Raw genomic sequence first — 14,748 nt, forward strand, 5'->3', positions numbered from 1 at the left:
AAAAAAAAAAAAAAAAAAAAAAAAAAAACACACCATAGTAAAATTAATACTTTCTCAGCTTCCCATCGAAGCTAAAAGTTTTGAATTTGTCTAGTAATGTAGATACGGATAATAAGGACTTAAATATTGTCTGAAACGAGGTGTAGGTTAAGTTATATTTATCATTACGCATTATTCCACCGTACTGTTTCTCCCACTAAGATATAATAACTTCTGAACTACTGGTTCAAAAGTTGTTATCGAAGTTATTTGCTTAGTTGGATCATTATGTATTGTGTACATTAATTATATATGAATGTTGCCATTTAAAAAAATTAATTTGATATCTTTATTAAGGATAAGGGATATACCTACAAAATATTTATCACTCAAAATCGAAAAATAAATAAACAAAATCTAAAATTTTTGTTTTAAATTATTATTATTAATATTTTAAGAGAAATTTAGTGGACAACGACAAATTAATAATCCTGTATATGTATATACTGTGGTGGCAAATTAACGGAAAAATTGGCTAATACCTTTGTATTACTAACCTATAGTGGCCACTAAGGACTTTTCATTAGGTAATAAAATTGTGACTATCTGTAATTACACGTCAAAAAAAAAAGGTTATCAAAAACAAGTAGATTTACTAAGATATTTTCTAGTTATAAATACACTGCAAGTACTATTGGGTTAATAAGAATATCTGTTTATAGTTATGAAAAGTGTATTTGATACGAAAATCCTTAAATAGTCTGTTTAAAATTGGACATAATGTCATTACCATTAAGTAAACCATATTATAGTTTTGTAATTCAATTTCTATAAAATTTTAAAGTTTTTAAACAGTTGAATTTTTCTATGTTTTTTTTTACAGTATGAAAAGCAGGTCATCTAATGTAAATATAAAAAGTATAATAGTAAAGCATATTATCATATTAAATATAGATTACAGTTATTGAATTTTAATGGAAAAAGTTACATAGCTATAAACCCAAAAACTAGTATGAAAAGAATACATTGTCTTATGTATTTTTTACAATGCAAATTTCAATGCTTAATTCCGTAAAATAAATACATAAAAATTCGAATTTTTACAAACTGTAATATATTACAGAGAATTCATAACTAAACACAAATAAGAAATTTTTACCTTTTTTTAAATGTACTCTAAAAATAGCTATATTGATTTTTTTAAATATATTTTTTTACAATATAAAAAAAATTAATAAATTGAATAAATATTATTTCTAATGACATTTTAAAAGATCTAAAGTATAAATTTAAAAAAAAATTAAGCAAAGTATTCAGTAAATCAAAAATTATTAGATTTTCAAAATATCTTGTACCACTCTGTATACCATATCTGGTATGTGCATATGTAAACCAGTTTACAATAACATATACTTTTATCACTTATTTATTTTTTCATTTCAAAGTTTCACACATAAATCCATTCTTTTTTAATTATCAGAATAAATTGATAATTAGACCTGCTGATTTATATCCAATACAACTTTAATTCATAAGTGCAGTTCAGAGTACGATAATAAAGAGATCCTCGAAAAGGCCTCTAAATTGTTAAAATAATACAAATTTATCAAATCGATAGGAATATGTTAAGATTATAATAGTGTTAATTTATGGAAACGTATGACCTACATTTATATTAAGAAGTAAAAATAAAAACTTGATAGGTTATGTAGGTGGATATAGAGGGCGGTAATAAATCCGCAATTAGTGATGCAAAAAATATGTAATATCAGAATTGTATTGATATTTATGTTAAGAATGTGTTGTATTAACTGACTTGTTTTTTATAGATATGCTGAGTAGGATATTTTAATAGTTATACATCGAGGCGCAAAAATAGTTTAGGTGTTGCTTTTACCTTTTTTACCTTCACACATTTTTTCTTAAAAAAAATCTATATAGCTCGACAAATTTCAACAATACGCTGAATACATACATCGTTTCAAGTTACAAATTATTTTTTTCAATTTAGTTATTTCCGGACAATTTTTTTTCCTTAAAAATTATGCTAATAATCTGAAACCATAATTTTTAATTTATTATAAAAATTATTTAACCAGAAAATTGATAACTGTTATTGAATAATTTGTGGTCGGCACATCTAGTAATAAAATTAATTTTTAACATAGAAATTCAAATTAAAAGGTATAATAAGTTTTATTTTCGATGGCAAATTTTGTGATGCCTAATAACTTTTAGAAAGTAAAAATGATTTTGGAAACCCAAAAATCTTGGAAAAAATATATTTTTGTTAATTAGATATAAATTACTTGCTGACATAGAACCAATTAGTTTTAATCCCATAAAATGATAATATAACAATTATAATACAGGTATATATAGGATAATAATGATTAAAGATTCATCAAACTTTTTTCTAGCACTTTCGCACCGGAGAATTTTAGACTCAATGGAACACTGAAAACTTATGTGTTTTATTTTTATGTATATATATGAAACTTCTCAGCTATTCCTGGACCGATCTTATTGTTTATGTAATTAAAAAACTCAAATTTAATAAAATTGGATCTATTACCTCTAAAAATTGAAAAATGACTATTGAATTTATATATTTCAACAAATATATCAAAATTAAGTACCTCTCAAAAATGGCTAATTGAGATTTCTTTCTACATTTTAAAATTGCTGTAATTTTCTTAAAAATTGAATTTTAAATTAACATTTTGATCTTACATATTATAAATAATAATCTTTCTTTTGATATATTTATTATAAAAACCTTAATACAGGAAGTTTTTTAAAAAAAATTTTAGTATAATTTTTGAAAATATTTCGAACATCTGAAAACTATAATTTATAACCAATTAAATTTTTTATAAAAACTTAATGATTAAATAATAGAAAAATGTTTTAATTATTGTTGTACTTTGAAAAATTGTCACGTTATTAAAAAAAAGTTTTTTCTAGTTTTTGTGTGAAATTTTAATTTTATTGTCATTAAATATTTGTTTATAATTTTTTATGAATTAGTTCTTATATTACTAGTGTTTAAAAGAAACTTGGCTTCACATTGAAAAAAACTCGCTCATACATTAATAAACGGTGTTTATTCACCAAGAATAACAAAATTTAATGACTTTATTAACTTTTTTACTAATATTATGAAACCACGTTTATTAATATAACAACCATTTTTTAGCTTCGATGCAAAGCTGAGAAGGCATTAATTTTACTATGATATGTCCGTTACCACTTTTTCTCAGCTCTCACCGAACTGATTTCTTTCAACGATACGTTAAAATATCACAAATCCGTATCTAGCCGTAGACATTATCTTCAAAAATTATAAAATTTCCCTCGTTCCCCGTAAAAGGGGAATCTCCAAAAAAATTAAAAATTTAAAAATCGCTAATTTTCGACATTTTTTATTTTTTTTTTTTACTTAAAACTGTTATAACTTTTTCAATAATGACTATATCAATATAACTTTTTTTATAGATGCATGATGTCTTTACCTTTCTTTTGGTATATTTTTTTATAAATCTGATCCTTTACCTGCCTACAAGGAGGAATTTAAAATGACAACTTTTTCAACTTAACTTTTGAAAGTGTTCCGGAAAGTCTGACTCTTTTATATATATCTTAAATTAAAGCTAATGTAATATGCTTTATCATGAAAAAAAAAATTTCGGACTTTATATTATCTTCACGGTGATAATGGCTAGTGAATGCTATTTTTGTGTGAAAATTCTCGATTTTGTTTTTTACATTTTTAATTTTATAATGCTATAACTTATTGAAAAGTGTATGGATCAACACAATTTTTTTATGAGAAATAATATTTTTTAATAATCCCTTTTTCATTCGACATACTTTATCTTAATCAGGATATTAATAAGGAACTAGCAGATCATGTAACTCGTGTAAGTAAAACTGCTTAAGTAACACAATCATATTACATAATGTATAATATTTGTAGTCATTTTTATTATAAAAAATCTTGAAGCTTCTTTTTTATATAGAATGAGCTTTTACATATATGTGTACAGTCTTCCCTTCAATTTAAGTATTGTATTTTAACTTAAATACACAATATATTATCTTGTTACACTGCATGTAAAATAATTGTTAACTGTAAAACTGTATGCAATATTTTTTAGAACCAAAAGTAAACTTAAAAAGCTAAATTTTTTTATTCAAATTTTTTGATTTTTCAGATTACGTTTGTGTAAAAGCACTTAAATACGACAACTTAGCCGTTGAAGAATATGATTGAACATGTTAGGTATATTTTTAGTCACATTTCGGTTTGTATAAAAAACTTAATAAAAGAAAGAAAAAATTTTCGACAATCGTATAAGCATATAAGGAATCAAAGTGGCTTTTACCTGGTAAATTTTGAATTGTACTTCAAAGTATATATCGATATTTTATTTTAAAATAATTATTTTTAGGTTGACTTAGAAATTGAGGTAGTTTTTGAGAAAAAATAAGACACTAGAAAATTGCGAAAAAAAAAATTAATGATATTAAAGATAAAAACGCTAAGAAATTAGTTGGATATAGTAAGAAAAATACTCAAATACTAGAAAGTATGAAAAAATAAAACATTATGTATAGTTATAGTAATACTTACAGCATATTTATTTTTCAGCTGTATTTTAGGCTCAATAAATATTTTATACCTACTAATACGCTAAAAAGATATAACCCAAGAACAGATAAGGCAAAGAACCATCGAATTTTCAATTAAGGATTCACAAGAATTAGTTATATTTGTTGAATCAATAACGCGAGCAATTGAAGATCGAATTGAACACCTAACAAAATTTAATACATCATTTAAGCTAACAATATTTTATACTAGGAAAATAATAGTTTCCTTAATATTTTTATTGAATAATAATAAGTTATATAATCAATAAACGAGATGTTCCTGTACATGTATAACGTCAGATATACGTTTAAGATTGTAGCACAAAAACTCAATATTTGTTTCAAATCAATTTATTTATTTTATTTCATATTACCAGAGGAAACTAGTATATTTCATTATTTTTTGGAAACTTTTATTTGTTAGTAAAATAATTTTTTATTTAATATTTATAAATATAACTAATACTGTTTATAACTATAACGAATAGTATTTATTAACAGCGTGTTAATGTATTGATATAGCGAATATGGTACATAAAATCAATAAACCCAGTTTTAATATTTATGAACAATGATAATTATTATAAAAAACGCCATTATAAATATTAGATTTTTAAATGAGTAACTACATCGAAGTAGATATAAGAAGAAAAGTTTTATACTTTAGTTCAAAAGAAAATAGAAAACCATTGCATTTAATTTCCCTGTAAATGTCAATTTATCGAATTAGCTCAAAAAATTTTTGGTTGATAACCGGAAGATGAATGTAAAAATGAATAAAAATATTCAAAATAATTTTAGGTGAGAATTTCGAACTTCTGTATCACTTTAGTTCAAAAAACAGTTACTAAGTTTTTTAAACCATTGACATGTACAAAATAAACATTTAAACCTAATATTTAAAGATATATTTAATATAAATTCAATAGAACGATGTTTATTACAAATGCAACATAACGCAATCTTTCTTTCTGATATTTGTTCAAGACTTTGTGTAAGTTTAGAGGTTTGTAAAATTGGGTTATATGTTTAATCTTCTTAATTGGTTTCAATAATAGTATATTCTTCAATTTATCGTAAGAAAATACAATTTATAGAAAACAATATTAGCCTTACAAGTACTGTAAATATAATATACGCAATTAATTATTGCTTATTAATCTTATCAAATTTTTCAAGAATCGTCGGCGATTTTATTTTAATACTCATGCCTTGTTTTCAATGCCAAACGTATTTTATCTGTAAAAATATTACACAATTCATGAGCTTGCTGCGAGAACTTTACTGTATATTTATTTAACTATTTAGAATTGTGTTTATGAATTAGTATTAGCCATTCTATAGTATTTATAACAAAACTTTATTAATATAGAATAATGTATTAACAAAAAATTATAGTTAAATATAAAAATCAAAATTTTATAAACTGATTAAAAAAATATATATTATAATTGTATGTTAAAAGTATTAAAATATAATTTTATTTTGGGTTTTATAACTACTTTAGAGATCCATAAAATTAAAACACATTAAAAATTAAAATAACTTAGTGAAATTAAAAATAATAAATATAATAATTTTGACTTGGGTTTTATAAAATATTAATTATAAGCTAAGATTTATTGACAAACATTGGTAAAGAATACTTTCTTTAACTCCGAACACTGAATAGTTAATAACAACATATTTTATGATTTTTTCAATAATAGGTAAATTTTTAATGATTGTAACAATGAATTGTTTTTCGTTTAATTAACATGTTTATAACATAAATTATAAGAATAATTCATATTTTTTTTATTAATTGATAACGAAAAATAGTAAAACGAAGAATAATATAATATTTTAAACCATAACATAATAATAATAATAAAATTAACATTGTACTTAATATTTAATATAGTAATTTAATTACCTATACAAATAAATAAAATAAAAAATTTATCCTCAACTTAATTACTTTTAAAATTTAAACAACTAAAATATTAATACCTTAAAAATTAAAATTAAACTTTAGACTAGAAAATCTACTAAAAATGTAAAAAAAAAAAAAACAATCAAACAAAACGTTGAAAACCACTCTTAAATAGTGGAATATGTGTTTAATACTAATTATGAACATATTATTTTACACAGGTAAGTCGAAGGCAGTTTAAAATGTTTAACTTACAACAATAATTATAGTAGAAGAATTCATATTATTAAGTATAAAAATATCTTTTAAAGAATTTAGTACGAAAAACAAAATTATTTTCTTTGATCGTATAAAAATATAATAAAACAAAAATTATAGTATTGTTTTACATAACATTACATTAATTTTAAACTTAAAATTAAATTTAAGCTTGACTTTATTTTTAACGGGTAACATTAAACCAATATTAAATTAGGAATTATTATTGGGTAACTAATTTTATTTTTATTTAATAATTAATTTGGCTTGCCGGTCTCCTTCAATAAATCTATATTGTTTAACATGGGTAACTTAAGAATCTTATTTTATTTTGTGAATTTGAAATGACGATTATGAGAATAGGCACTTAGACATCACAGTATTTTCTTTTTTAAAAATATAAACTTAGTCCATATACTTGTGTGTAACATAAGGATAACAAATTACTATTTACACAATAATATTAAGTTTCTCTTTTTTGTTTTTGATAAAAATATATTAATAAATATTATTAAACCTCAAGTAATTTAAATTTTACTGCTCTTATAATCTAGATGTTTATATGCACGGTATGAGTAATATATTTTATGGTTTAAGTAACGGTAACAAAGTTTTAAAAAAGTCAAATGTTTAACTAATTTGGTATATTTTTATTATTTGAACACTTATGGCTTAAGTTTCAAATAGCTATAAAAAAATGAGTAAAAAATATATACTATAAAAAATTTGTACCAAAAAAAAAGTATAAATATTTTTTCTTATTCTTACAAAATCTTATTTATCTTTAAAAATTTAACTAGTAAATTTTTAATAATGGGTATTTTAAATAATATTAAAAATATGAAAGAAATACTATTAATATAAAATAGAAGTTAGTAAAAACAAATATTTTAAAATACTGTTATGTAAAAATATTATGTATAATTCACCAATGCACAGTCAACTTAACAAAAGTCATTTGACTAATTAAAAAAAACGACAAAAAATATTTACCATCGATTAGGCTGAATCTGCTGTGAACTCATGAAATTATTAATTTTTGGTATTATTGTTATTATTATTTACATATTTGACGACAATTAAAATATTTTTCGTCATCAAATTTTAAGACCTAAATTTTTGTTTTTAAAAACTGTGAAAAAAAACATACCTAATACTAAATATATATAAAACTAAATTAACAGATAACAAAAATAAAAGTTATTTTGAGAAGGTTTTTTATAACTGAACTGGTATCAACTACAATATATTTCTGATTTTGAAACCTGAAAAATAAATTAAAAACATGCAACTATAAAATTTTGTAACATTTATAAATGATAAATGAAAATTCTTTTATCTTAAAATTAATTTGTTAATCAGAAACTTAAAAAGGTTTTGTCTAATAAAAGAAAACATTTTCTCAGTTAAATGATAAAATGTTTAAACCAAAGCGATTTTTTAATTTGTTATAAATATGTATCCCATTTGTTATATGTTATTAGTTATATTTTACTATATTCGAAATAATTTTCTAAGCAGAATTAAAAATATTATATTTTCAACTTTAATAAAATAATATAAATATTTTAGATGAATGTATATTTTCAAATGATATCATTTAAATTAAAAAAAATTATATTATTAAGTATAAATAGAAGAATAGCTTGAGTACTTAGTCACTGTCACTCAAAAATTTTAAAGACCCTATAAATTTATTTTAATATATTAACTATACTGAACATTTTATTAATAATAATTTATGAAGGCAGACTGAAAACCCAACCTAAAGTATTGCCTTTTAACTGATACTTCACAACTGATAAAAATAAATTAATGAAATAAATATACAATTATAGAAAATGTTATAACCTTTAATTACATATAATTACTTTTCAACATAACTATCTTTTATGTCAATATATTGTTAGTACGTATTATATTAAAAGAATTTATCACTTTTAGCTAATACTATTCAAAATTAAAAATATATTTAAATGAATATGTATTATTTATTAAAAATAAAATAAACATATAAATATAAGTATTTAGTCAACATTCCTTAGTCAGAAAACTACTTATGACATAACCTCTCAATTTTTAATTTTTTTCACTATTTACTTTTTTTCTTTCTGTCCTCCATTCAATTTAATGTAGACCACCCTGGAACTATTATTAGGCATTACCTCAGGGCGGTCACAATTTCTCTACCCCTGTAAACCACCAACTCAACTTTAAAAATTAAATATTATGGTTGGGTAGGTTCGCTATGACAAGAACATATAAAGAATGATATTATACAAGCGATTGAGATTTTAAGGTCTTTTTCATCTATTTTACTGTTTAAATTTAGAACCAATAACTAAATCAGCACTGATAAAGATTTAGATGACAAAAATTAAAATATTTAAAATTAAAATTATATTAAAATATTAATTTAAAACTAAACCAATATTAGTCCCGAATGATCAATTCTTATTAAATAAATTAAAATAAAAAAATATCTTTACAGTATAAAAGTTGTTACACTGAGATAAGTTGTTGAAGGCAAACAATTGTATTTAAACAGTTTTCAAAACAAGTAAAATTTTAAAAACATACATTGACATAGGAGACAATTATGCTGAAAAATAATTATATGTTACTAAAAATTATATAATTTTCTATATTTATGTTTTTATTTCTAAATTTATGTTTATTAGTTGTAAAGCTATATATTAGAAAACATTAGTCCTCAGGCAGCCTCATAGTTCTAATTGAAAAAATTCGTTTAAGAAAATAAAATATTAATCAGATGTTCAAATGTAAAAATTTTTTTTGATACTTTCCAAGTTGAAATATATTTTTTTAATTAATTTATGAGACATATTTTAATGATAAAAAAAAAAGAAATTTTTATTTAATAATTGAAAAACCAAACACGAGCCAAAAAATTTCAATTTAATCACTAAGATTATTTTGTTTTTCATTTATATAGTCATAAATTGTTTTAATAAAAATCTTGGTGTTATATAAATGTGACATTGAATTCTTCAGTAGAATCAATTTTAACTAAATTCAATACTATTTTTTAAATATCTCATGATTGAAACACAGAATTCATTTAGAAAAAAATGTTATGTTTGTGAAAATTATTTCATAAAATATAAATACCTAAAAGATCAAAAATATAACTTTAAACTGTTAATATTGGTATTATAAGTTGTGTCAAAGGTCTGCACTTGTTCAAGGTATCCGCGACTATTGTAGGAAATAACTTAATGTACTATTTAAATGTATAACTTAAAAAAACAGATAATAAATTAGTCAAACTTGTTAAAAATACTTTGAAAATGTATTTGTATTATGTATTTGAATACTAATATTGAGAATTATTTAAATACAAATACTTTTTTTTTACAAAAAAAAAAAATGTTTTTCTCCATAAAAAATAAAAATAAAATCATTCATTAAAATATTTATTGAACTAGTTGTGAAAAATAAGTCTTGTTTTTCTAATATAAATTTTCGATAACAATTTTAACCTATAAATTTAAGAAATACTACATTTTAGAAATAATAAAAGAGTTACAAATTTATTTCATTCAAAATTTGAAATTATTTATTTATTTTTTATGATAATATTTGGTTGTATTTTAAAAATATCGCTTCATTAATTGTTCATCACTTAAATGAATCAAGATGTAAAATGAGTCTTGTTAAAAAGGCATGCTTCACTGAATAATACAACTGATAAAACTACCAGGTAATTGTATATTGTGTAGTATAAAAAATCTTTTAACATTTGGATATACATTTACATTGTGGTTAATTTAGTTAATCAATAGAACATGCATTGATATTAAGTATAATTCATACTTTTGAGTGTCTGTTAGCAGTTTAGTTCTTAACAAACCCAATCAAATATCATAAAATATTATACGTATTTTTATTAAATGCACACTACATTAAAAAGTATTTAACACTCATAATAATTGTACACAATACAAATACATTCCAAAAGTATTAACATGTATTTAGAATATGAAAAAAATATTCAAACACTAGTTTTAAAAATTTTAATAAATCTAAAAAAGTTAACAAAAACAGTTCATTTGTTAGAAGACTGAAAACTCATATTACGCAATAATAAAGACTGAAATAAACAAGTTTTATTCATTATAATCAAATTATTTTAAAATAATTAATTTATAGCTTAACACTTTTTTGGAATTTTTGAAATCGCAAAATATGAAAAATTATTTTTTAAATAGTTATAACACAAAATTCATTATTATATATTTTTAATTTTTATTTAATATTTATATTATATATAAATATATAGTACATATTTTTTTGAATAGTTACTACTGATGATTTTTATACATAATATATATTTGAATATTACTTATTCTAAGTTATAGGTCAAGGCAAAATTTGACGTCGCACAATATTTTATGTTTCATAAATTCTAGTATATTTTTATTGATAATGCCTATCAGTATATTTAATTTTGTTGAAATTATTACATATTCCATTTTTAAATAAACATACTATACACGTGGTTATAGTACTAAATAATTATCTAATTATAAACTCTTAAAACAAATTATATCAACAAAATAAATGAATAAAATACATTCAATCCCTTTATAAATGAAATATTAAAGAATAAAAATATATTTTTTAATATAAATTCAATTAAAGTGTCGCATAAAAAGTGCCATTTAATAATTTGTTCTCAGATTCCTTTAGAAAACTTTGCAAAAAGTATTTATTAACAATATTTTACTTTTAAAAATCATTTTTCTTGACTTAATTTTTTTTTTTGTTTTTTTCATTATTTAGAATATTTTACAGAAAAGTTTTTAATTATTAAATATTTGTATTGAACTATTTAATCATTTACTTATACTTATTTTTTTAACGTTATTTTATGACTTTGTTGATATAGCAAATTTAGGTTATTATTATGAAATTATAGTTGTTAGAAGTTACCTTATGTTCACTGTAAATGTGGATAGGCATCAAAATGTTTATTAAGCTCCCTATGAAGATGTTCAGGTAATACTCCTACGTTTGTAAAAAGTGATCTTAATACATTTAATTCTTCACTGAGTAGTTCTATCCTTTTTTGTAATCTTTCGTTTTCTTTAACTAATAGTTTAACTTTTTCTTCAGTTTCCCGACTACGAATTTTTGCTTTTTCTCGACTTTTTCGAACCGCAATATTGTTTCGTTCACGTCGTCTTTTGTATTCATCTGTATTTTTGTCTACAGACTTATTACTACCAGAGCTTGACTTTCGATGATGGTTATGATGGGCTTTTAAATGTGAACCATTACTACCACCTCCAGAAACAGGTGACTGAAATGCACCACCTTGACCATTACTAAGGTATTGTTGCTGTTGTTGATTACGAAACTCTACATTTTCAGGAGGTTCTTCTTTTATAGGTCCTCCAGTAGCAGTTGGGGTACTTTCGTAATGAACAGGCTGGGGCATATATGCTAATGTGGTCCGAGCATTAAATCCATTTTGATTTACTCCATTACGAGTGGATCCATTTGGCAATTTTACTTGGCCTTGTTGAAGGATCTCTGTAAATAGTCCTTCGCTAAACTGACTGTCGTCGATTAAATTTTGAAGATCTAGCGATATTTCAGGTGTAGATAATTCTGATATATCATACCTGTTTTTAAGTTGACCAAGTTGTGCTTTTTTAGCTGCCATCAACTCCTGTTGGGTAAGCTGGTGATGAGTTTGATGAGAGTGAGTTTGAGAAGTAGTATCGTACATTTGTGGCGAATTCATAATACAGTATTCAACGAGATCATTCGTTCATCCACTGCCGTTCAAATAGTTTAAAACGCACAGAATTTATTATTAAACCGACAAATTTTGTCACCGAACAAGCACAAATGGATAATAAAAATAAAATATGACCTTCATTGTATACTATTGGAGTACCGTTATTTACACAAAAACTAAATATCGAAAATTGAAATACTAAAGACGCTCGTGGAATACCTCAATCGTAACTTATTAAATAGAACGACGACTGTACTACAGAACACAACCGTACGAACGCGTGTATAGCGTGCGACTACCCGGGCGCACTATCGATACCAGTTGTTGAGTTGTTACGCGACCTCGATGGCATACACGCCGATTGAATTGCCGCTGCTACTGCCGCATAGTTCATACGACACCCCCCCTCTATATTAACATTAGTTCTTACAATCAACAGTTACAGTAAACGATTAAATGATACTCCCTCTCATCCTTTTCGAAGTCATAATTAGGCCACTAGCCACATCACAACAAAAGGATTATGACGTACACTTATTATGATCAACAGCCATTTTGTTATCGATATTTTACTATTTAATCATATCAAGTTTTTTCCCAACATTTGTCATTTCTAGTAATTTATGTATTATTATAAAATTTAATTATTAATTTATTCAATGTAAAATTATTACAGACAAATATATCTTATAACTCTAAAAATTTTCATATTTTGTTAATTTAAAATCTATAAATCACTAAAAATTCATTTGTTGCATATTTAAATAAGAATGTTCCATACGCACATTTTAAATAACAGCACAGTGAGGACGCGGTATAACTTGGACAAGTATAGATGAAATCTCACAATAATTAAAATCACCATCATAAAAAACATTTCAATACAAATCTATAGATAGTATTTAATTTTTAGAAATAATTGTTGGATTATTGCAACATCAATTTCTATTTTCTTAATTATATCCTAATTATAAGATTTATGATTTATAAGTATACTGCATATATAAATACATATTATAATAATTAAATTCAGTATGAAATTGATATTCAAAAGTTAAATATTGTATTTTTTACGGAGTATTTATAAAAATTATAAAATAGTTGTATGTTTCGTTACTATTATAACAAACGTCTATCAAAAATGTAAGTATGGGTTTATCAAAAAAAAAGGAAGATTGTTAACTTTCATCAATAATCTGACCCTTGTTAGTTAATTATTATTTTATGAATCAAATACATGTTAAATAGGTTACATAGGGTACATAACCCAGGCTACATCTATAACTATACCGTTTGACCTAAAATATAAGCGCAAATAATTGAAAAAAAAAATTACAACACGTGTTAACATTTGTATTAACAACACGAAAAACAATGTTTTTTACACCAAAATAACATTTCTTTTTTTAAGTTCGGGGTGGATTCAATATAGAGACAATATATTTTAATAAATGTTAGTACTTAACATAAGGTTTAGGTTAACATATGTTTGAAACTTGGAATTTTTGGAGTTCAACTTTTTTTTCTTAAAAGTGTTATAACTTTTTTTAAATAGATGAACCTATACAAAATTGTTTTTTTTTAAGGTAGACAAAAGTATAAGTTGTAACTGAATAGTATGTTAGGTTAGAATATCATTGTAAGCCTATACTTATTGGGTAGCTAACCAGGAATTAAATTCTTATTTTAATTTGATTTATTTTGAATTAAGAATATTACACCGGCAAACATCACAGGAAAACTGACAGATATATTTTTAGTGTTACTTTTTGTCTTAGTGATTGTTGTATCGTATCTTTTCCCGCGACACATTGGGCTCCATAGTAGCGCCTTGGAAAATTTCTACATAGATATAAATATTTTTGAATCTTATTTTGGACAGGCCAGAAGAATCTTTAAAAAATATTGGTGTCGATCTCTCAATATAATAAACTTAAAAATGAATAATTTTTGTAAATAATTATATTGACTATACAATGCGTGGTGTGAAACGTATACGCAGTGCATTTAATAAGTGAAATCAACGTTGAATTACTTTAAGTATTGTTAATAACAATAATAGTTACGTTTAATTTATGCTATCAAACCACTAACAATCTATTGCCTAAAAAATCACTAATATAAATTATAACATTTTGTAAGAATATTTAAAATCAGTTACTCAATATTG

General features: G+C 23.0%; 1 protein-coding gene and 1 long non-coding RNA gene across 3 annotated transcripts in view; one reads left to right on the forward strand and one right to left on the reverse strand.

Annotated features, from left to right (window-relative positions):
* The window catches only part of LOC126908109 (uncharacterized), a 6,747-nt gene extending 1,715 nt beyond the window's left edge, over nucleotides 1–5,032 (forward strand). Inside the window, exons 1-4 of one of the 2 annotated variants that reach the window (XR_007704710.1) lie at nucleotides 3,867–3,902; nucleotides 4,197–4,370; nucleotides 4,434–4,571; nucleotides 4,634–5,032. This is a non-coding gene — a long non-coding RNA (uncharacterized LOC126908109). Of the gene's footprint in view, nucleotides 1–3,866; nucleotides 3,903–4,196; nucleotides 4,371–4,433; nucleotides 4,572–4,633 lie in introns of those variants that run through there. The other variant, XR_007704709.1, reaches the window with a different exon arrangement.
* A 1,707-nt stretch (nucleotides 5,033–6,739) lies between these two features.
* Nucleotides 6,740–13,107, reverse strand: LOC126908099 (CCAAT/enhancer-binding protein). Its single transcript, XM_050689983.1, has 2 exons — nucleotides 11,765–13,107; nucleotides 6,740–8,073 (listed from the first exon to the last, which is right to left on the reverse strand). Exon 1 carries the CDS (start codon nucleotides 12,579–12,581, stop codon nucleotides 11,772–11,774), a length of 810 nt encoding a protein of 269 aa, XP_050545940.1. The 5' UTR covers nucleotides 12,582–13,107; the 3' UTR covers nucleotides 6,740–8,073; nucleotides 11,765–11,771.
* Between the last annotated feature and the right edge of the window lie 1,641 nt (nucleotides 13,108–14,748).

This window comes from Daktulosphaira vitifoliae, unplaced genomic scaffold (assembly GCF_025091365.1).
Source record: "Daktulosphaira vitifoliae isolate Bord-2020 unplaced genomic scaffold, ASM2509136v1 Scaffold_5, whole genome shotgun sequence".
Lineage (NCBI taxonomy): Eukaryota > Metazoa > Arthropoda > Insecta > Hemiptera > Phylloxeridae > Daktulosphaira > Daktulosphaira vitifoliae.